The 21,930-nt window shown below is 41.2% G+C and overlaps 1 protein-coding gene across 1 annotated transcript; it reads right to left on the bottom strand.

Annotated features, from left to right (window-relative positions):
* Positions 1–17,152: 17,152 nt before the first annotated feature.
* On the bottom strand, positions 17,153–20,816 carry LOC138032346 (uncharacterized). The gene has a single exon (XM_068880005.1). The coding sequence runs from the start codon at positions 20,621–20,623 to the stop codon at positions 19,436–19,438; it is 1,188 nt and encodes a 395-aa protein (XP_068736106.1). The 5' UTR covers positions 20,624–20,816; the 3' UTR covers positions 17,153–19,435.
* Positions 20,817–21,930: the final 1,114 nt, after the last annotated feature.

Raw genomic sequence — 21,930 nt, 5'->3', positions numbered from 1 at the left:
CAGTATGACCTCCAAAGCAATACCACCTGTCGCAAAAGTCACGGATACGTATTCGAAAGAAACCGATATTGGCAATGAGCGTTTTTAGCCATTTGAATAACCCCTTGGTGTGACCAGCATCTAGTTTCTCATTACAATATCATCGCTTTGTCAAACAAAGACGTCATGACCGTAAAAACGAACAATTACTTAAGTCAAAGTTTCCCAAATAGACCTTTTTGCAGATACGGCAGCCATTTTGATTTCTATTGTTTCAAATAGCTATTATGGGAAGCCCAGGGGGCAAATACATATTAATTTGCCCCCTGAGTCCCATAATGTCTTTCGAAACAATGGAAATCAAAATGGTCGCCGTATCTGCAAAAAGGTCTATTGTTCATAGATCCTCCTTAATAATGCCAGAGCAACTGTATGAGGAACAGTAAAGAGAAAATGCATTTTGATTTTTCAGGTGTCTTTTATTCTGTTAACTGTTTATTCCCATAGAAACCAACAAGGGATTACATGAATATATGAATTAGCCAATATCAAAAATGGCATAGTACTCTTTTCTTGTGCCTTTAAAATTTTGCATAAGCATTGTTTCCAGCTTCTCTTGGGACCATTGCATGTAAGTCCCAAGAGAAAATAAAAATGATGCTTATGCAAAATTCTACGGGGACAAACAAAGAGTATTATGATATTTTTGATAGTGGCTAATTCACTACTTGCACATATCCCGTAATACACCTCCTTTACTCTCCATAAATCTGCATAGGCATTGTTTTTGACTTCTCTTGGGACATTTTCATGAGAAATTGCAAACAATAGTTATGCAAACGTTGTTTTTTTTTTTGGGGGGGGGGGGGGCGGGTAATAGAGGTGCATTATGGGATTGTGCAAGTAGTAAATAAACAGTCTTTCCCCTACCCCCTACCCCATCGAAAGAAAGAACTTCACGATGTTCAATAACAATAATAATTATCCGTTATCATGGATCATTCGAGACCCAGACATAGCAGTTCTTGAGAAGGAGATTAGATACCGTAATATTAAAGATGTATCATGCATGCCCTTTTGACACCCGTGGTCAGATATCAGGATCTGAAATGGGAATCAAAGAGGATTTGGAGCTGCAGTGAAGTGATGGTGATTCCCATAGTATTTGGGGCTTTGGGTAAGATCTCCAAGAACTTCAACCATTGGCTAGTTAAGACCAGCCGTAATCTGAACTTTGGAACCCTCCAAAAGGCCTGACTTCTAGGAACGGCTAGGATTTTGATTAATGCACTGAACGTCCAAGGCTTGGTCAGTGCGCAGTTGAATATTACCAGAATTTTAAAGTGCCTTTGAAGTATTTTTTTTGCTTACTTTAAAGACCTTTCAAAATGATGAAGAGTGGTGTTTTCTATTTTGGAATATCTTCTTTTCTTCCAGAGATACAACCTCGTCCCCAGGGTCTCTCTTCTCTTCCTCCTTTGGCCGTTGGAAGAGAGACCCTGGTTGCGGGTGGTCACGTGACCACCCGTGGGTGGTAAAAAAATCTGCTGGAAGGGTGGGGTAACAGGGTTTTTGATTGTCACAGTGACAAATTTACTAAGGCAGGGACAGAGCGGTATGTCGCTTGACTCAGTAGTTGTTGTTGTTATGGAATTGCTTCCTCTGTGGGATAAAAAAATTCAAGTCCCGCTCACAAAGCAGAATTCTTTTTAACATTTCCAATAAGCATCCCGATCCTTTTTGTACGAAGTTTTCCCCGGGCAGCAGCGATGATCAAAACCATCAATTGTTCAACTTCACCTTTCCCCAGATGGTATTTTATCGTCCTCTCGACCAAATGTACTTGAGTACCCACCCACCCTGCGATTTTGGATGGATTGATGGTCACATGACCAGCCCAACCAAGTCTCTCCCTCAATTGAAGGATTATTCTTCATTGTCACTTTCTTCCAAATGAAATATCGTTCATTTTGGACACTGAAAGCTTGATAGGAATCATGGGAAATGAACATATTTCTTTTAAAAGCGGAACCCTAATTTCTGGACTCGCAGGACTCGAACCTGGGAAAATGTAATTAATAACCCCATTCACATAACCACTAGACTACCACATCACTAACTGCGAGGATATCATTTTTAATTAATTCCAAAAGTGCCGCTGTAAACGTGTATTAACACCCGCTAAGAAGCAAGCTTACTCAGTGAAAAATGTCGGTTACCAAACTTCAAGAGAAAGCTAACCATTTTAAAATCAAGCTGTATACTTAACCATTATTCAGCAATGATTTTATATATATACTAATTAGTTTTGGTAAATAATCGGCACATTCTCTAGTCAGTTGATCTTTAGTGGTTAAATGGATAAAAACGGTTCCCTCGAAGTGGGTGCTCCGGGTTCAAATCCTGTTCAGGGGCTGCTGTTACTTTTTTCTTTTTATTTGCTACCACAAGTCCTGGGACAGAGTGGTCAAAATAGAGGATAATACTTCATTTAAGGCAAGGTGACAATGAAGGATAATCCTTCATTTGAGGAAGAGATCCTGTTGACCAGCCGCAACCAGGGTCTCTCTTCCAACGACCAAGGGAGGCAGAGAAGAGAGACCCTGGGAACGAGGTTGCCAGAGGTATTCAAGTTTTTGTTTTAAAATGATGACGACGTCACAAACTGTAAACATCACTGCAAATTAATAAATCACAAAATTAGAATATCTCCGAAATTGGATGGGTGTTGTTCAAACTTTGCGCCGGTAATCTACGTCAGGTAAGGCAAAAAAAAAAAGATACCCTCTACGCTATTGCCATGGCAACCATTGTTGCTGCTGGGTCTATTTAACGCATGATTGATTTTGTAGTTATTGTCGTGATAAGAAATGTTCACTCTCGGTAAGCTTGTGCAGAGATATAAAGCACTATAGGCAGCACATGCTTTCAAGTCTGACCATCTGGCTGCACTTATCTGTTCAAAATCCGAGACATTTGGTTTATGGTAGAGAGAGACTGAAAACGATAATGTTGCCATGGCAACAAATCTGACCTTATCTGATGTACATTACTGGTGCCAAGTTTGAACAATTTGGAGTTTATTACAGGCATGTGTTCAACTGGTAACGTTATCAATTTTTGAACAAAAACTTAAACTCTTGCGCTTCGGCCATCCTACCTTAATTAAGAATGAAATTGAAACAGCGGAGATAAACATTAAATAAAAAACAAATTTTATATTACCGGTAACTTGACGTTTCGTATCCTTCCCTGCATACATTATCAAAAGTAACCGTTACATTTTCAAAGTTCTCTTCTATACGAAATAAAGAGATCTGGGTACTACACTAATATAAGAGTTTTGTAGCAAGCAACCGTGGACAATTTTCCTGTCGGTGTAACTTAATATTTTAAGCAAGAGCCGATACAACGTAGATTTGATATTTTAGTGGTATACACCACTAAGATATCCATTCTACGTTGTATCGTCTCTTGCTTAAAATATTTAGTTTCTCAACTAATATATAAAAAACGATCTTAAAATAGCAAGAAAGCATTGATAGTGGTTGATTGTTACTAATATAGTAACAATGTCTCACTGCTAACGTTCCAATCTATTGAGGGACTCAATTCCTGGATATCCATTTCTCTTTTATTGTAGAGGAGCTCCGGCGACCCGAAGGGCTGCCAATTGCAAGCGGAGCACCATACTCACAGGAAATGGTGGGAACCCATGAGTTGCATTCCTCATGGTAATCATGGCTTCGCGGTATTGCTCGTGGGCGCGATGTTGCCCAATAATTAATAATAGTCTAATAATAATAGAGCAGTTTTCAATTGAGTGTCGTAAAACCAAAACCAAAGTAATTACTTTGGCCGGTCAAAAAGGACGGAGACAATCCAGTAAACCAATCAAAACTCGAAGTAATTACACGTAGCCGACACAAAGCGTGGGAAAGTGTGCACGCGCGAGCCACGATTGATTTTGGTTTCACTTCTGATTGTTGAAAAAATGGCGCGAGAACTTTGAATCAATCACTGAGTGAAGTAATCATAAACCAAAGTAATTCACTAATTACTTTCGACACTCAATTGAAAACCACTCTAATAATAATAATAGTAATAATAATAATAATAATAATAATAATAATAATAATAATCCGTCTGTACTTACCAAGAAGAGAAGGAGGGCGTGGACTAATTAGGACGCCATCAATACTGAAGAAAGAAATATCAATGTCTACATCAGCCAGAGCCAGGAACATTTGTTGAAAGCTGCATGGAAGAGGAAGCTTAAGAATGTCGATGAAATTGAAACACCAAAGGAGTATAAGGAAAGGATGAAGAGGGAAAGTATTGAGGACTGGTCTGGAAAGCAGCTGCGTGGGCATGCAGTTCAAGAGAGAGACAGAGGACCTATCTGGTGTTTCCTGGAATTGGATAAGAACTGGAGAACTGAGCTTGCGCAGACACACTATAAAAAGAGACATGATGTTGTTGGGCGGGTCGTACATTGGCAGTTGTGCAAGGAATATGGAGTTGAGTGCAGTGACAAATAGTATGAGCATTCCCCCAAAAGCATACTAGAGAATGAGGAAGTAAAACTATTGTGGGACTTTACCATCCAAACAGACCGTGAAATCCATCACGGGAGGCCAAACATTGTAATTCAGAAAAAGAAGGCAAAGGAAACAATCATTGTGGACATAGCTGTCCCCGAAGATAGCAACGTACGGCAAAAAGAAACTAAAAAGTATGAAAAGTACCAAGATCTGGCAAGAGAGATTAAAAGGATCTGGAAATCAAGGACAAAAGTGGTGCCAGTGGTAGTAGGTGCATTGGGTTCAGTGTCAAAGAAGGTGGCAAGCTACTTGGAGCAACTAGGAATTAAGGACCGAACAAGAACGATGCAAAAGTCGGCACTCCTCGGATCGGCACATATCCTCAGAAAAGTGCTGGAAGTCACATGGCGGCCGTTTACAGAGTTCATCTCCATGTTATGATCAATTGGCATCTGTTAAAACAAGGTATCCGCTGACCAGTATCACATGACCATATTGAGGGCTCAAGTTAAGTGCTCATCAAGGTCAGCTTTTTTAAGAAGTTGACCGCTAACCAGGTTCTGGTTTCGCTTAAATCGCAGGCTCAAGCCAGGATACAGTGTAGTACTTTTAATCTGCGGGGTTTAATTTTTGCGGATTGTGCGGATGGTAATTAATGGATCCGCAAAAATAAGTTCCAGCAGCGAAAAAACACCAACAAAATTAAAAACCGCAAACATTTACTCCCCTTAATATAATTAAAAATGGCGGTATCGTGTTCCTTGCGCTATCCATAATTTTGCATTAAGCACGAGCAATCTCTCGTGTAGACCAGTCAGAGGCGTTGCGGTGGTCAGGCCCAATCTCATTGGCCATAAATTGGCGGGACCCGTATTCCTGAATTTTGATAACACAGAAAAGCTGATGGGCCAAGATTAACATTATCTGGCTTCACACTGACTCTAAGAATATGCATACGTTCCTACAGCCCTCCCTACTAGATAATCGAAGTTCTGGGATTGTCCTGGAAGGTTACTCAATCGAGCTTCAAAAACTATACTTGCTTTACGTTACTGCCTTGGGTGAAACTTAGTTGTTCTACTCTTCAAATTCTCTTCCGCTCAAACCTTAATGTTGCTAACCTCCTCTAAAGCATTATCTGTTCCATTAGGTACTCACTGGTACGCTACGTATTACGTCGTCCGCTTATTTAATCATTAATTATTAAGGTATCTCGATTCTCGAGAAATGGGAGTTGTATCATTGACCATAAAGGTGAAAAAGGATTGCCCGAGAAAAGTGAGGCACTCCAAAAATGGATTTGTTTTGAAGACGAACAGTCCGCTATTTTAATCAATTCCATAACACAGTTCATTTTTCTTTTTGGGGGGCGGGGGGTATGTGCATGAATACAATGTATATCCAGTTCACTGAAGCGCAGCATGATACAGGCCCAGGAGTAAATAACTTGTGGAAATGTAAACGGGATTTGTTTACCCACGGAACACCTTAATAGCGCTCAGGAGCTGTCAGGGGCTCGTTCAACATGTGTCCATGCATTCCGGATCGAATTGGAATTTGGTATTATTGGTTTCTGAGGAGAGGGGAAAACCAGAGTACCCGGAGAAAAACCTTTCGGAGAGAGGTTCTCAAGGAGAGAACCAACACCTAACTCAACCCACATATGACGCCGGAACCGGGAATGGAACCCGGGCCACATTGGTGGGAGACGAGAACTCTCACCACTGCGCCACTCCTGCTTCCGTATTGTTTTTACTTAAAGAACCGCATTATTCGCCCTTGTCAAGCGGTGGCCATATTGTCCCGGGAGACCAAAAGAGCTTTGTTTTACCACGCTAAGCCTCGCAGTAGAAACCATGGGGATGAGGCTTGGCGTGGTACAACAAAGCTTTTTCGGTCTCCCGGGACAATATGGCCGCCGTGTGACAAGGACGAATGGGATGGGGACAATAGCGTGTGAAACGTGCTGTACATGAGACGTGCTGGTGACAGCTGACAATTCTAATTGTAGGTCATATTACAATTTGTATGCGGCTCGATATTTGAGTAACTTCCATTACGCTCTGCTACACTGCAAGTGTAAGGTTTGTTTGGGATTTAAAGACGTACAGAATAGGTGGTTTGCGAACAGTCTTTACAGACACAGATATCAATGATGTGATATACAATTGCTGGTGGATAAACAAAAGGAGCTAATGACAGATCTTTTGTTTTCGTCCACCAACCGTCGCGGCGATGATGAAATGTGAAAACCAGAGGGCATAAGAACAATGGCAATTTCGTCTGCTGTGAAAGTAACTGCAACTTCGAACCCTGGCTCTCTCTTTTCTAAAGGAAAAAAGGCCTGGGTTCGAGGTTGTAGTGACTCCTATCTGTGTCGTAATTTGCTGATTTCCTAATTGGATGTCGCTGATCTTGCCTTCGGGCACAGCTCGCTGTTGTAACAGAAAAATTCATTTTTTTTTTCAAAAAAAGGAGGGACCAATTTTTCAAATTTAGTTCACGCCTTTTTGAAGTGTGATTTTAGCCACTGGCAGACAACCCCAGGGATTCGAGGCTCCGTGACGTCACGTTATTTGACCCACTTGTTAATTTATACATTTACTGTAATTTATTTGGCGACGCGCCAGTGAGGAGGAGAAAATAAACCGACCGAAGAGTCCTTCAAATCACCCGAGACAGCGCAGAAAATGAAAGGTAAGTTAACTTTATTTATCCGGCTGTCAGTAAAACGAATTTTGGCAAAGTAAGGTTGCGATTTGTTGTTTTCACGGACCATTTTCCTTGATCAGTTGAATGAACCCGAGATCGCCCGTTGCAAATCACAGTAAATGTATGAGATCAACAACCGTGTCAAATATGGAGACGTCACTCGGCCTCGAATCCCTAGGGTTTTGCAGCGTACGTAATAAAGCCGGGAAGATATTTGTGACACGGGGTTGGTCTACTGGTCCATGCTCATAAGTTCCCTGTTAAAGAACCCACACACTATTTGAGAAGAGTAGGGGATGTATAGTTCCTGGTGTTGTGGTTGTCATTCTTTAGTGTATGGATGGGTGGGTATAGCAGGTCCACATCAGCTGAATAGCTGCCAAAACTTCAATCTGCTCAAACGAATAAACAACAAGCGAACATATCCAGTAAGCAAGTACTTTCAAAACGGTATTGCATTGTACTGTATTTTTTAACGAGGGTGAGAACTCACAAAAATGTTGGGTTTGGCCGACGAAAGAGTCGAATATGAGCGTTATTTACAGTGATAGAGAATGACTTTTGTTGATTGAATTAACATAAACTATTTACAAAAAAGGTAATTTACAATTAAAACAGCCTGGATAATCATCATTCGCATCCCCCTTCTAAAAAATAATAAAAAATCAGCGATTCACACGAACCTTATGGCGGTTCTCAGTTCATGAGCAATTTCTAATTTGTAAAAGGTTTGTTAGTTCTATACACTTTTACGTGATGATAGAAAGTTTCACTATTGTAACGCACCGTCCGTCACGCAATCCTCCGTACTGCTTGCTTCTCGGACATGTACGTTAAAATCAACTTAATTTATATTTATTTGTAATTTAAACTGACTTTGCAAGTCCCCTTCCCTTCCTCTGAGTAAATGAAATATGAGTGTGCCTAAAGTATTGGATTATATTTGAAATAAAGTAATACAAGCTTTACGCCATTGCAGAAGTTTTGCTTTCTTTCAAGGGAACTAACCCTAGGTTTCTTGATTGTATTCACCAAATAAATCCAGGGTTGGTTGTTGTTGTTGTTGTTTTTTTTTGCTTTTGTTTACATAGAGTGCTTCCTCCGTCTAACCTCTTTATCTCTTAGTTGAAGACTTGCATTAATTCCATTCCGCTTGCCCATGTCTTCAAATGCGCTATACGAGAAGCTGTTTGGTCGCAGTTGAGGAGCTTCGCTACAAACCTCGTCACAATATTGTTGCGTCAGTGATTTTGCCAGCCATGTTAGATATTTCATTCCCTCTGTGACAGCCCTTACGTGCGATCGCAGACAACCTGGCGCTGATGTCTTCCTACCTGTAATCAATTCTTCTTTAACATCTAGCAGCATATGATAAGTTCCATACAGACTTGAGTCTGTCAGTTCTTTGCTTGGCTTCACAGGAGCTATATCTTTTGAGGTCGCGCATGGACAGTTTCCAACAGGGAGTTTATTCTCCTCCGGTATGTCCACTAATCGTTGAGGAACCAAAACTGTATTACTCATTTCTTCAATCGCATTCAAAAATTCATTCAAAGAATCTGGTAAGTTAGCTAGGGGCTCCATTCTTGACGATGCCAAGATTAACTTGCTAATAAAGCAACTTCAACCTATTGTGACCTCACTTTTGCATGTCCTCCGCCGACAATCGGTTTATTTTGGGAAATTTCCTGTTAATCAAACACCGTCATCCAATCACGCGTGCGTTGATAGACTTCTCCTGTTTCAAAAGCGAATGACTTCTGGATTTATGATGTCAAATTAAAAGCAACTTTGTTACGAACGTGTAGCTTCTTGTCCTTTTGCTTTCATGTGACCCTTGGAATCGGCCTGCAAAAATGGTATGATTAAGACAAAGTTCTTCAGAGCGTAAAAACAACACGTATACTCTTCATGGCTCGCTGTTTACATAGGGGGAGTCAAGTAGTTTGAGACGAAACTTGAAACTTTATTTGGTTGGCGTAAAGGGGTGGATCTGGGGGTTTGTTGGGGGCGGAATTGGATCATAAAAACAAAGCTGTGGGATAAGCTGTGGGATGGATGCTTGCAAAACATCCTGCAACGTAGACAGCCATTTTCGTCCAACAAATCGATCAGCAGGTCCTTCTTTTCATCGCTCCATTTTCTTGACTTCATTTTGTTTCCTTTTCGCTTTACTGTAGGCGATTATGCGATCAGATTTTCCGACGGAAAGACAGAATCCCCTTCAATTCGCCATCTTGAAATAGTGACTGCGTGATGCCGTATCCATGGATACTCAAGATGCATGCTTGTGAAGAATAAAAGAAGTGCTTTACGATGTTTTATCGAATTTTCCACTTCAAACTTTATCCAACATATGTTTAAACACCACCAAACAGGGTGGCCAACGCATTTCCTCGCAAAAAAAACTCCCCGTTTGGACAACTGGATGCTGGACTGCGTGGCGCGTCACATGTTCGATCGAAGAGGTTCATGCCGTGCAAGACTTGTGACCCCATCGAATAGTCTTTGTGGCTTTTTATTGCTATACTTTTACGTTTACGTGCATTAGGGATACGCATGTGATTCCTTCACATGCCAACATGTGAAGTCTACATAAATCGAAAGAAATCTTGTAAATTAGTATCTGGAACTTTGAACTTGAGAATAAGTCAAACCAGCTCACGAAAACAAGCATTGATTGATTTGAGAAATGAGTACTTTCAAGTGTTGTTCCTATCACGCTGAAGACAACAATGTCAAACTTTCTCTTTAGTGCATTCGAGTCCTCAGTCTTTGTATAACTTATATTTACGATGCCGTTCATCTCATCGTGTGCGATGACATTTCTTCCCTCACGCGCTGTGATTCAACATTAGATTTTGTTACAGCCACGGCTCGTGGCTGTAACATCACATCACATCACCGGGTGGCTACACATCACAGTTTGGTAGAGCATTGCACCGGCATCGCAGAGGTCGATAATATAGAGACAATTTCCTTAAATTGTCCAGATATGTGATAGAATCCTTTCTTCCTATATTCTTTTCTTTGACCTTTAAGGCTTTTCAACTCAAGTAGGAAGCGTTTCTCAACCTCATGTCTTAATTCCGGGATTTCTTAAGTGCCAACTCTTAGGGCACTCATGCGTGTTCAGTGGGCAGAACTGATCGAAGGCTAGGAAATTTCGATTATTAATGTTCGTGGTTAGACGATTTTGATGAATCGGAAATTTTCCGAAGTTTTCAATATGGAGTCAGTATATGGAGTTATTGACTCTTGGATATTTTGCCGTGCTACACTGATCTTCCTTCTGCCGCTTCCGGCATTAAGTTGTATTATTATATGGCTAGTGTTTCTGGCAGATATAACACATGCTGTGATTGTTTATATGGTCTCGGGTACCCGAGACAACTCTCCCCCCGAGTTACCCTGGGCGAGATATTTTTCCGTTTACATGAGGTGGGCGAGACAACTCGGGAGGGCGAGACAACTTCTCGGGGAGGCGAGTTGTCTCGCCTCGGCAAGTAGGGTAACCCTGGCAGGCGAGACAACTTTTTCGCATGTAGTTTGGCTCGACTACCCGAGACGAGACAGCAAAGTCTTAAATGCGCACGCATAAAATAAAAGTCAAGGAAGCAACAATTTGGGAGCTTATACATGCTGCTAGCTTTTGCTTTTGAATGAAAAGGTTTTACCCGCCAAAATTCTCACCGCAATCAACGGAAACTCTCGATTCAAAAACATCCTTTTATTTAAACTACATATATTTCCGCTCCGTTAAGATTGTCAGTCTACTTTCTGAACGGGAAAATGCAACTACACTTAATTAAAACGAACTAGAAAGAGAGAAGGGCAAATGATGATACGGTATTTTTTGAAGGTGCGTTTTAAAATATACGCATAATTTAGTAGGATCAAGGGCAACTTTGTCTCGGTCACGCAGTTCTCATATAGACGTTCGGTAAAGCTGTCTCGGGAAGGAGGGCTGTCTCGGGTAACCGAGACCATATAAATAGGCCCTAAGAGCAGCTAAGCGCCAGGGCATTATTCTCCCGTAATGCCCACGGGCCGATTATAGATTATGCAAATTAGTTTTTTCTTATTTGTAGCGGTTCTGTTAGCCATATAATAAACAACTTAATAACCTCGACCGTTCGGCCGTTACAGCAAAATCTCAAACCTCGGGCTAGCTGTTTTGACCTCGCTGTCGCTCGGTCAATACGGTAAGGCCTCAGTTTGAGATTTTGCTGCAACGACCTCACTCTCGGTTATTAAGTAGTTAATATCTAGTCTGATTCTTCTACAAAAATTGTAATTATTATCATACTATACTAAGCCTTCCGGTTGATCTCTTTAATGAAAAAACAAATAGACCCTTGTATATTTTCCCGTTCATTCTGATCTGCGTTTTTTCCTCTTGTCGTTTCCGCCACTAAGTATAAACTGATTCCTCTACAAAAATCGTAACTAGCATCACTCTAAGCCTTCTTGCTGATCTCTCTGATGAACAAAAATATGAGGGATTTAAAAGTTGTGCAAAGCCGAAAGACTGTAAAAGTTGTTTTCCTTATTACACGTAACGACGACAGCGAGGGCTACGATAGCCTGCGCACAGGCTCCCGCTTGGGTTTACGGCGAGTTATCCGAGTGTAGTCTAGGGCGAGTGGTGTTCGCGGGCTGGGGCTACGAGAATTTCATTCAAAACGAAATTTTGAGTTTTCAAATGATCCGCACAAGTCCTTCGGTATAAAAATGAGTACTAAGTTTTCAGGAATGGTGTGGATGTTTGGAGAAAAAAAAGGAAAAAATTATATTATCCGGTTTTCACTTCCTCTAAATAACTTCTAATTTCGTCATATCAAATCGTTGTGTGGATGACATTGACGAAATAATAAAGCAGGCAACGTGAAAAACACACCTACGGGGGGTTGAGGAGCCGTTGTCGGTTTTGTTTTGTTTTGTTTTGTCAGTTTTGTCTTTTTTGTATTCTTTTGCTCTCGTTTTCTTCGATTTCACAGGTGCCGATACTTCCAAGCAAATGTCATACTCATACAAAGACCATGCTTCGCTCGTCGTTTATTTAGGTTTCCGTATACCTTCAGGGGTGTCTCGCGTCCGAGCGATGTAGCGCGTCTGGTTTAAACTGTAAATACCTAAACCCCTACATCAAATTAACGCTTATAGAGCTGGCTATCAAACCATATCAAGAATTTTGAAATTAAATGAATTGTCGGATTTTTACTGACGACCTCTAAATGCGAGCGTCTGAATCCCCTTTTCAAAGCTACAAGGCAAAGCAAATATTGCTTTTCGCTATTTTATTTTGTTCCTCCGTTTCCCAACCCAAAGCGCTAAAAACGTGTCTCTGCGTTCTGCCATACTCAGAGAGAAAAGTTATAGAACGTTTTCGAAATAGTATTAAAAAACGTGAAGTGTTCATGCAAAAATCGCTCTCAGAGAAAAAACATTTTGAAATAAAAAATTCGCAGACAACTTTTTGTTGTTTATATGTTAATCTAGCCACTGTCAAAATTTGGGGGCAATCGGACAAATTCCCTTTGAGGCTTAGCTCTTTAAAGTGTCCGCTTCAAGTGAAAAGATTGATTCGAGAAAGCAGCGCTAAGACTACCCGTAATGACAAGTTGTGAAAACGTGTGAAATCTTTTCTGCCCGAAAACTCGGGTTTTATTTTTCCAGGAATAGCTCCTCTTCAAATGAACTTATAGGGTATGTAGATTTGTCGGATTTCTACGAATTTTGGCCAAAATGATAGTCGGATATTGGTGCACGAAAGTGTGTCGGGCTTTTAAAAAATTCGAAATATTTTTACTTTGACGCGAAACGGAAAATTTCCTATTGGTCAGAGGTTGCCTATTTAACACCGAGTTAGGATTTCGAGTTGTATTTTCGAGTTGAATTTAGAGTTATTTATCGAAAGTGGTTAAGCGTTGTTCTGTACTCTTGTCGACAATGATATTCGTCATCGCAGTGGTCAAGATGTTGTGGACCTCCAAGGGGCAGTAAGTCCACAACAAACGCTGAACCACTTTCGATTTGTTTTTACCACAATATTCAACGACAAAAAAGTGCCTATTTCACAGCGTGACCAAAATCATGACACAAAGAAAGAGCAAGCGTTGTCTTTAACTTTCTCGCAATATGATTGGTTTATTTCCCAAAATGAGCGTTCTTGATTGGCTATTACAGTGCGTGACAAATTAACGCGAGCAAGCGCTGTCTGGACTCTTATCGATAACGGCAAAGTAGCCAATCAAACTGCGAGATTACAAGCAATTATGGTAAAATTGGTTTTTGACTTGGTCAGTGTAAAATGTAGACTGCAGACCAGGGTTAAAATGCAGACTAAGGTTATAATGTCACGGTTGAAAAAGCCCAAACCTTTTAGAAGTGCTAACAGTTAAGCCAAAATATTGTTTTATGCCTAATTAGGGCTATAAGGTTGGTTGGAGACTTCGAGCAAAGGATATTCTTCCCAAAGTAGTCAATTCTTTGAAACCTATTGAGAAGGAATAAACACGAAACCACGAAACCGCAGCCATGAAGTGTACGAAGAAGAAAACATCGACTCGAATGCTTCATGTGGGGAGTTCCTGTCCTCGAACACAAAGTTTTTGCGTCAAGTAGTATGTCACCTGAATCGCCCGAATAACCCGCGTATATATCGTTTTGGAGTAATCAAATCCCGAGACTGCCTTTTTGGACCACTCAAGCCTAGATCTTCCTCGTACGAGATTTTGATTCCACCGGAAACCGGTGCCTTTCTTTTCGCACTTTCATTTGTCGTTCTCTGCTTGATCGCGGGGAAACAAAATGAAGACTTCGCTCGAGATTGAGAAATGATTCGAAGATAGCAACTTTCGTAGTTTCTGGCAAGGACCCTGGAAACAACGTTCTAGGAAAGAACTGCGCTTTCTATTTATGTAACTTGTGTTGTTGTTTTCTATTTCACTGCTGTACTCCGTAAATGAAGCTTTCTTGAAAAAAAAGTCTGTATAATCCATGTTATTGTTTTGTTTGTTTCGTTGGGGTTTTGATTTAGTTCTGCTGTTTAAAAGGCCGATGTTAACCCCAATATAGCAGAAGGGAAGACTGTTGAGGAGGACTGGTCAGCATTTAAGAATTGTTTGCTGAATTCGATCGAGAGGAACATTCCGTCAAAGTATGTCAGCGGTCGTGATAAGTTGCCTTGGTTATCGCCGTATTTACGTCGCCTAGTTCGCCGAAAACACCGCCTTCACGCAAAATTCAAAAGTACAGGCAGTGCGAGGCTTCGCCACAAATGGCGCATGGTGAGAAGGAAATTGAACTCGTGTCTCCGTGTTGCACGTAACAACTACATTCATAGCGTTATCGGGGATGTCAAATCAAATCCCAAGTCGTTTTGGAAATTCATCGCTTCTCACCGTAAGGACAGCCAGTCTATGCCACCTCTTCAATCACAGAATGGCCATCTCGCTGAATCTGACCCTGAGAAGGCTTCGACTCTAAACCAGCAATTTTGTGATAATTTCTCATCTGTGGACACTGTATCAATCCCGCTTTTAAAGCGAAAGTTCTCCAATATGCCTAACATCCAAATCACTGAGGGTGGGGTCTTCAAATTACTTGCTAGCCTTAAGCCATCTAAGGCTGCTGGTCCCGATGGCCTACACCCCATAGTCCTTAAGGAACTGGCACCAGTCATCTCACCAACCTTGGTGTTCATTTTTCAGAAGTCCCTCGACAATGGTTCTTTGCCTATTGACTGGTGCGACGCAAACGTCTGTCCGCTCTTTAAAAAGGGCGACAGATCTCTTGCAATTAATTATCGACCTATCTCGCTGACCAGCATAGTCTGCAAAATTCTCGAACACATCATCTGCTCCAACATCATGGCCCACATAGACGCCAACAATATATTGTCTGATCGCCAACATGCATTCAGGAAATCACACAGTTGTACGACACAGTTATGCCATGTGATTAATGACTGGGTGTTTAATATAGATCGTGGGTTTCAAACGGATGCCTTTATAATTGATTTTGCCAAGGCTTTTTTGACAAAGTGCCGCACGAGAGACTCAAGTCGAAATTGTTTAGCTACGGCATCAGCGGGCGTACCCTTTCATGGATAGACTCCTTCCTCTGTCAACGAAGACAGCGAGTGGTCGTCAATGGGTCTGTTTCTGAATGGTCATGTGTTACATCTGGTGTACCCCAGGGAACAGTCCTAGGGCCCATTCTCTTCAATCTGTTCATTAATGATATCGTGGAGGTTGTAAGCCCAGGTACAGAGATTCGTCTCTTCGCCGATGATTGCATCTGCTACAGGAAAGTGAGCTCCATAGTAGACAGCGAGATCTTGCAGCAAGACATCGATCGGCTGGCTGTGTGGGCTGATACCTGGTTGATGGACTTTCCCCCGTCGAAATGTAAAATCATGTGGGTCTCCACAAAGACACGTAACAACAGCCCGCACCTGTACCACCTCAAGGGTGCGGCCCTTGATTCTGTAAAGGAAGTAAAGTATTTAGGCATAACCATCACTCACAATTTTCGCTGGAATAAGCACGTCGCTGACGTCACCCGCAAGGCCAATCAAATCTTAGGCTTGCTGAGGAGAAACCTGTATTTTTGCGATCAAAATATTAAGGAGGCAGCTTATGTAGGCCTTGTACGACCCATCCTGGAGTACGCCAGCGCCATCTGGGACCCTCCAACTCAAAACCTAATCCAGGAACTCGAGAAAATCCAGCGTCGGGCTGTGCGGTTTGTTACATCAGATTATTTTAATTATGAAGAGGGAACAATTACACGTCACCTATTGAAACTGGGCTGGAAACCCCTAAGAGACCGCAGAGATGCAGCCACCTTATGTCTTTTCAACCAAGGACTTAACAAACTGGAGAACATTCCAACAAAGAATCTATCCCAACCCTCAAGACATGCATAATAAACACTTTAACGTTCCTTTTGCTAAAACCAATATTTTCAAATTTAGTTTCTTGCCTAGAGCAATTAGGCTGTGGAATAGATTACCTTCTTTTGCAGTAAATTCTAATTTAGACATCGCGGCTTTCGAAGTCCTAGTCAAGGAAATGTAATTCTCATGCGCTGTGCATATATATACAAACTTGTAGGTTGCACTTATCATTGAAGTGAAGTGAAGTGAAGTGAAGAACACTTCGGAAAACTTACTTACCCAAAAGCAAGATTCAACCTACTGTATGATGAGCTCAGAGAACTGGAGAAGTGGAGGCCTGGAATGTAAACTGGCCACCTATCTTGTGAGGTTTGTAATGGCATGCAAGCAGAATGAATTTCCATTTTGGTCAATAGCAGGGTGGCACTTTAAGGATAGTTGTATATTCCTTTAATATTAAGAAAAACGTACCCTCTCTGCAACCAGCTCTGTTTAACGAGAAAAATCGTCCGAAACTCGATAGTAAAACGGGTGAAGTTGGATGGATCGATCGGCTTCGTCCAGTGATATTCGCATTGAAATTGCATGCGGTTGCATGAGAGAGAGGAGAGGAAATGTTCTACGACTGTAGTAGGTTTGGATTTGGTGTTAGCGTTATCTAAAGTGCAGAGAAACTAAACGACGTTTAAAAGACCGTTTTAATGAACACCGCCGCACTTTAGATAACGCTAACACCAAATCCGAACCTACTACAGTCACAGAACATCAGTTCCTCTCCTCTCCGCACAACATCTCCAAGGACATGCAATTAATTCCTATCGAAAAAATATTTTCTAACAGAGACTCGATTCGTAAGGCCATTCGTAAAATCAGGAGGTACAATTTTAAAAGGCAGGACAATTGATCCCAACGGTCTTAATATCCGGGAAGAAACGTATTAGATTTCAGTTTATTATTTTAGTGATTTCCGTTATTTTTCCGTGACTCTTAGTATTTTAATTCAAAATTCGTTGTAACTGCTATGTTTTATCACATTTTTCCCAGTATTACGTCAGCATCCATTTACTATATATATATGTACATAGAAGCAATTCAATGTAAAACTCTCATTGTACCTGAAGAAGGCTGGTTTGGCCATGCAGCCGAAATATAGTACACCACTAAAATCAAATCTACGTTGTATCGGCTCTTGCTTAAAATATTTATTTTCTCTACATTAATGGATGGAGGATACCATTTTTGGTTCACTTCAAAGATTGGTATAGGTAAATTTAGGACCTCCGAACACTGAACCAGTTGGTTGTCTTCGTTGATTTGAAACCGAGCTCTGGGCCAAGCAGCCCTCAGTTGCTTCTCCGCCGAGTTGGCCGAGAAAAGCCCTGGGAACGAGGTTGAGAAATATGAAATAATATATTTAAGCACGAAAGTTTGGTTTTATCAAGAGTTTACCATCGTAAAAGGAAATTAATGAGCTAGCAAAACGTCAGCTAGACTGCAAAACAGTCGTTTTCTTCCATTTTCGGAAGGCGCGAGGCGCCGCAAGCGTGATCCTCGCGTGTGAAGCGCGCGAGCCTCACAAGCCCGTCAATTTACCTTTATATATCTACTCTTGTTTCACTCCTCACCTACGCATGCGCAGCACCACAGTTTCTTTACGAACTAATCTCTTCATCGAGTGCAAACACGAGTAATTTTTTTCAAAGGCGAACAAAATGGCACGAGCCCGTAGGGCGAGTGCCATTTGTAATCTTTGAAAAAAATTTCAAGCGCTTATTTATTCCAAATGGGCCACTGTCTAAAATACCATAATTCTATTTGTTTGTGCCTCCAAATTTTGCATAAGCATTGTTTTTGTTTTCTCTTTGGACCATCTAAGTCCCAAGAGAAACCGGAAATAATGCTTATGCAAAATTTGGAGGGACGACTGAAAGAGTATTATGGTATTTTCCAAAGTGGCCTATTGCACTAGAAAAATTATGTGATTACTTATTAATAACATACGCGAAAATTTCGAGAGCAACGTACTCGTATCACGCAATCACACAAAGATTGCGCCATCCAAGGCTCTCATTTGATTGGCCATGTGAGAGTTTGTTTGCTCATTGACCAATCAGAGTGCTTGGTTTTAATATTACATCTTTTTGCACTCTTCTCTGCCCAATGTTACCTGAAAACTGCATTTCTCTTTGCCAGTCAGAATTGAGTAATTTTTTCATGTCTATTATGAAATATGAAAACTTTCCACTAACACAACTGACACTTGTACCGTGAGAGAGAACCTTTCCAACAGGCCTCATTTCTGCCGCTGGTACGAAATACCTAAGGCAAATCGACCTAAGTTAGGCTCATTCGTTGTACTTTTCAAAGCTCTCTTTCCGTTGGAGGGGATGACCAATAGAGTTGAATTGTCTGATGCATGCAGCTTAGTGAAATCGCCACGTAGTGTCACACAAAGCTTGACCTCAACCAGAGCCTGACCAAATCGGTGGTGTAAAATCAGGAGGTACAATTTCTGATTCCGACGCACATGCAACTAGAAGTACTTCATGACTTTCGACCATTTACTTATGCATTATTTGTTGATTTTTACAAGCCTGTCCACAAACCCGATATATCCCTGGGTGAGGAGGTGCGGCGCAGCCCCTCATACCCTGACCCTGTTCAAGACAAAAATCGCTGATTTTCCTACTCTGTTTAAGACAGAATTCCGATTTTTGATACCCTGTTTTAAGACATTTAACCCAGTTTAAGACAAAAAATGATAAATTCGATACCCTGTTCAAGACAAAAATCCCGAAAAACATACCCAGGCTGGCCGCACGTCCCCATTAAGCCCTTATAAGGGAGTATCCCCCTCCCCCTGGACATAAAACACCCAGTTACATACAAATCCACTTCATATACATTATTACTTTCCATGGAACCCCTTCCATGCATGAATGGGCTCTGTCCATTTCATTCTCCCTTCGCTCCCCTCTATTTCATGACTTTGAGTAGCTTTATCAAAACTTTAAGTATAGGAAATCGTATGAACGCGAGTGCATTTCGTGATTTATGGGCACGAGTGATGTTTTGAAAGTTCTCAATTTGCACGAGCCGTAGGCGAGTGCAGTTTGAGAACTTTCAAAACATTACAAGTGACCATAAATCACGAAATGCACGAGCAGGTTCATACGATTTTTTATTTATTTCATTCTCAACAAAATTACTCAAAGGCGCTACTTTGTTCGTGCTCGTATTCTTCCAGTTTTGGGGATAAACACTCAAACCACACTAAACTGCCTAATTTCAAAATTTAAGCTTTGTTGTCCCCACTTCGCAAATATCTGCAGCGGCTCAGTTCATCAAAAGGATTTTCAGCAGCTCCAGGCTCTTCCTCCTTCACCGCAGAGCTCAACACATGCTCACTACTAGTTGTATTTTGGCTGATAGACGTCTGAGATCTAAACGGAACATCAGGATGGCTTTCCTTGACGCTAAGACCCTTCAACAACGTTGGATCAACAGGAAGTGACGAACTCCTTGTCCTTTTTACAGGTGATTTGAGGTTGAAATTGTCATTGTCCGGTCTCTTAGGTGATTCGATTTCCATGACAACAGTAAAATGGCTTGATGAGGGGTCTGTATCCTCGATATCATCCTTAAGCTTGCTATCGTTCTGTTCGCTAGATTTTTCCGGATGATCGATATTATGCCCATTGTTAGTTTTGTTGTGAGAATCTTTATCTTCAACTTCTTTAGCATCTGATGTCTTGAGAGATCGGCGATACAGTTGTGGACTTTTCTTCCGAACGTTTAACAAATTATCCGAACGTGACGACGAAGTTGGAAGGTCATGAATCGACAGCCTGTAACCATTTTTATTCTTCTGCAAGTTCGTTCCTCGTGAACGTTGTTTTAGAGAACTCGTCGGGTTGGATAACGGAGACGCTTCAGTCTGTGGTCCGCTGGTAAAGGCTTCCTTCGACGGCGAGAATGATACATATGCTTTAGGAAATGTTCCTGTGTCTTTCGGGTTTTCGGAGGGAAAGATCGGACGATGGGGAACGGAATGTCGCCGAGTTCGGGCCTCATAACTGATGGGAACTTGTAAATGATCGGAACGGGCGACAGAAATGGTTGGAAGGGAAGCGTTGTTCTCGAATTTCCTTCTCCCTTCTGGGGTTAAGGCTTTTCTACTGCCATTCAACTGTAAGAGTGATGATTCTCCTGTGTGCCCTGTATACGTAGATGTATCGCCTTTCCTTCTCGTGAGACTGTCTTCTTCCTCCGACCTTAGTTGAGCTTGTATTTTGTCCTTTGCCAAGTTTCTCATGGAGTTTCTTGCTTTTTCTTGCATGCTATGTATCTCGGCCAAACGGGTGGCATATTCTTTGTCGAATTTTTGGAACGTTTGTCTCAACTGGTTGCTATCACGTGATACAAGGTCACGAATTCTTTTGTTAAATTCGAACTTGGACACCGTTCTCCTGTTTTGTGCCATAAGTTCCTCTGTTTAGAAGTTTAACAACGTGGCTAATCTCAGAAAAGCAGATTATTCGCAATAATTTATATGCTCTCTGTTTGTGTTCGCGTCTTTCAACCAGAATTATAATTAGCCTCTCCTCGAGCCCTTTTGATTACAATGATCATAAAACTTGTTGTGAAAAAGAGGTCCAAAAATAAACAAATCCGACACTTATGTCACTGAATTTAATTAACTTATTCGGTAATGAGCAGATCTTGGCTGATTCACGTAATCAGCTCAGCAAACACAAATTCCCATAATCAAACAGATCACTCACTTTGAGGTTTCTTAAGAGTAATGTTGGTGACTGTTTTTTTTGCAAAGTAAACACCGCCATCCGCTTTGATTCTCCCCGCTAATTTCTTTGCTGATTCTTTCTTTGCGAAATCTATATACATTTCCCGAGCTAGCGAGTACCGCAACAAAACAATTCATGATAGGGAATGTATGGAATAACATATTGTGAAAATTTCTGTGAGAGAAGAATAAATGAGTCGCCGGTTCCCAGGCCCCTTTCCCCTTATTTGCAAAGACTTTTGGGACCGCCCGGGGGGCAAACAAACTCACTAAAAATTTGAATCCTTCGAATTTAAGAAGTAGTCATGGGTGTGCGTCAACAATGACGGTCGATACAGTGTCGATATTCAGAACGACAGATCAAACAAGTAATGTCTTGAGGTTTTACTCTCCTCGATCCAATAAAGCTTAAGACTTGAAATGGCAGCTTTAGAGAAACAGCTACAAAGAACAAACTTGAAAGTCACCAAAAGCACTAAAGTTTGCTCTAATCATTTCGCCGTTGGATACCGTTGTGATGCTTGCGAAAAGCCTATTTTGTATGTGAAAGGTCAAGTTATCCAGACAAGGGCAACAATGTGAAATCGTATGCTTGAGTGCCGGCTAAAGAAAAGCTAGGAAAGAGTGTCAACACTGAATAATCTGTTCCATGTATACAGAAAACCGATTCAAACCAACCCGCTGCTTGCGGAAACTCCTGAAAAAAATAAAAACCACCTCTTCCGAGCGTCAATAGGGTCGATTCACTGAATTCGTCTGGAATTCAACTCGCGGTTATATCGACCTCAAACCATCAGCTACTTGTGATCAAGAATATACATGTAAAGGCTTATTCTGAAAATGTGACAACCATGAAAACGGAAATGAAACCGTCTTCAACTGTAACTGCCAAAAAGCAAATGGCGTCACAAACAGTCTTTGAAACGAAAATCAAAACTGATCAGAAACTATTCTATTCCTTTCTTCAAACCGATCTATTGCTAATA

Source organism: Montipora capricornis, chromosome 14 (genome assembly GCF_036669925.1).
Source record: "Montipora capricornis isolate CH-2021 chromosome 14, ASM3666992v2, whole genome shotgun sequence".
Lineage (NCBI taxonomy): Eukaryota > Metazoa > Cnidaria > Anthozoa > Scleractinia > Acroporidae > Montipora > Montipora capricornis.
This window is presented reverse-complemented; position numbering and strand designations above follow the sequence as displayed.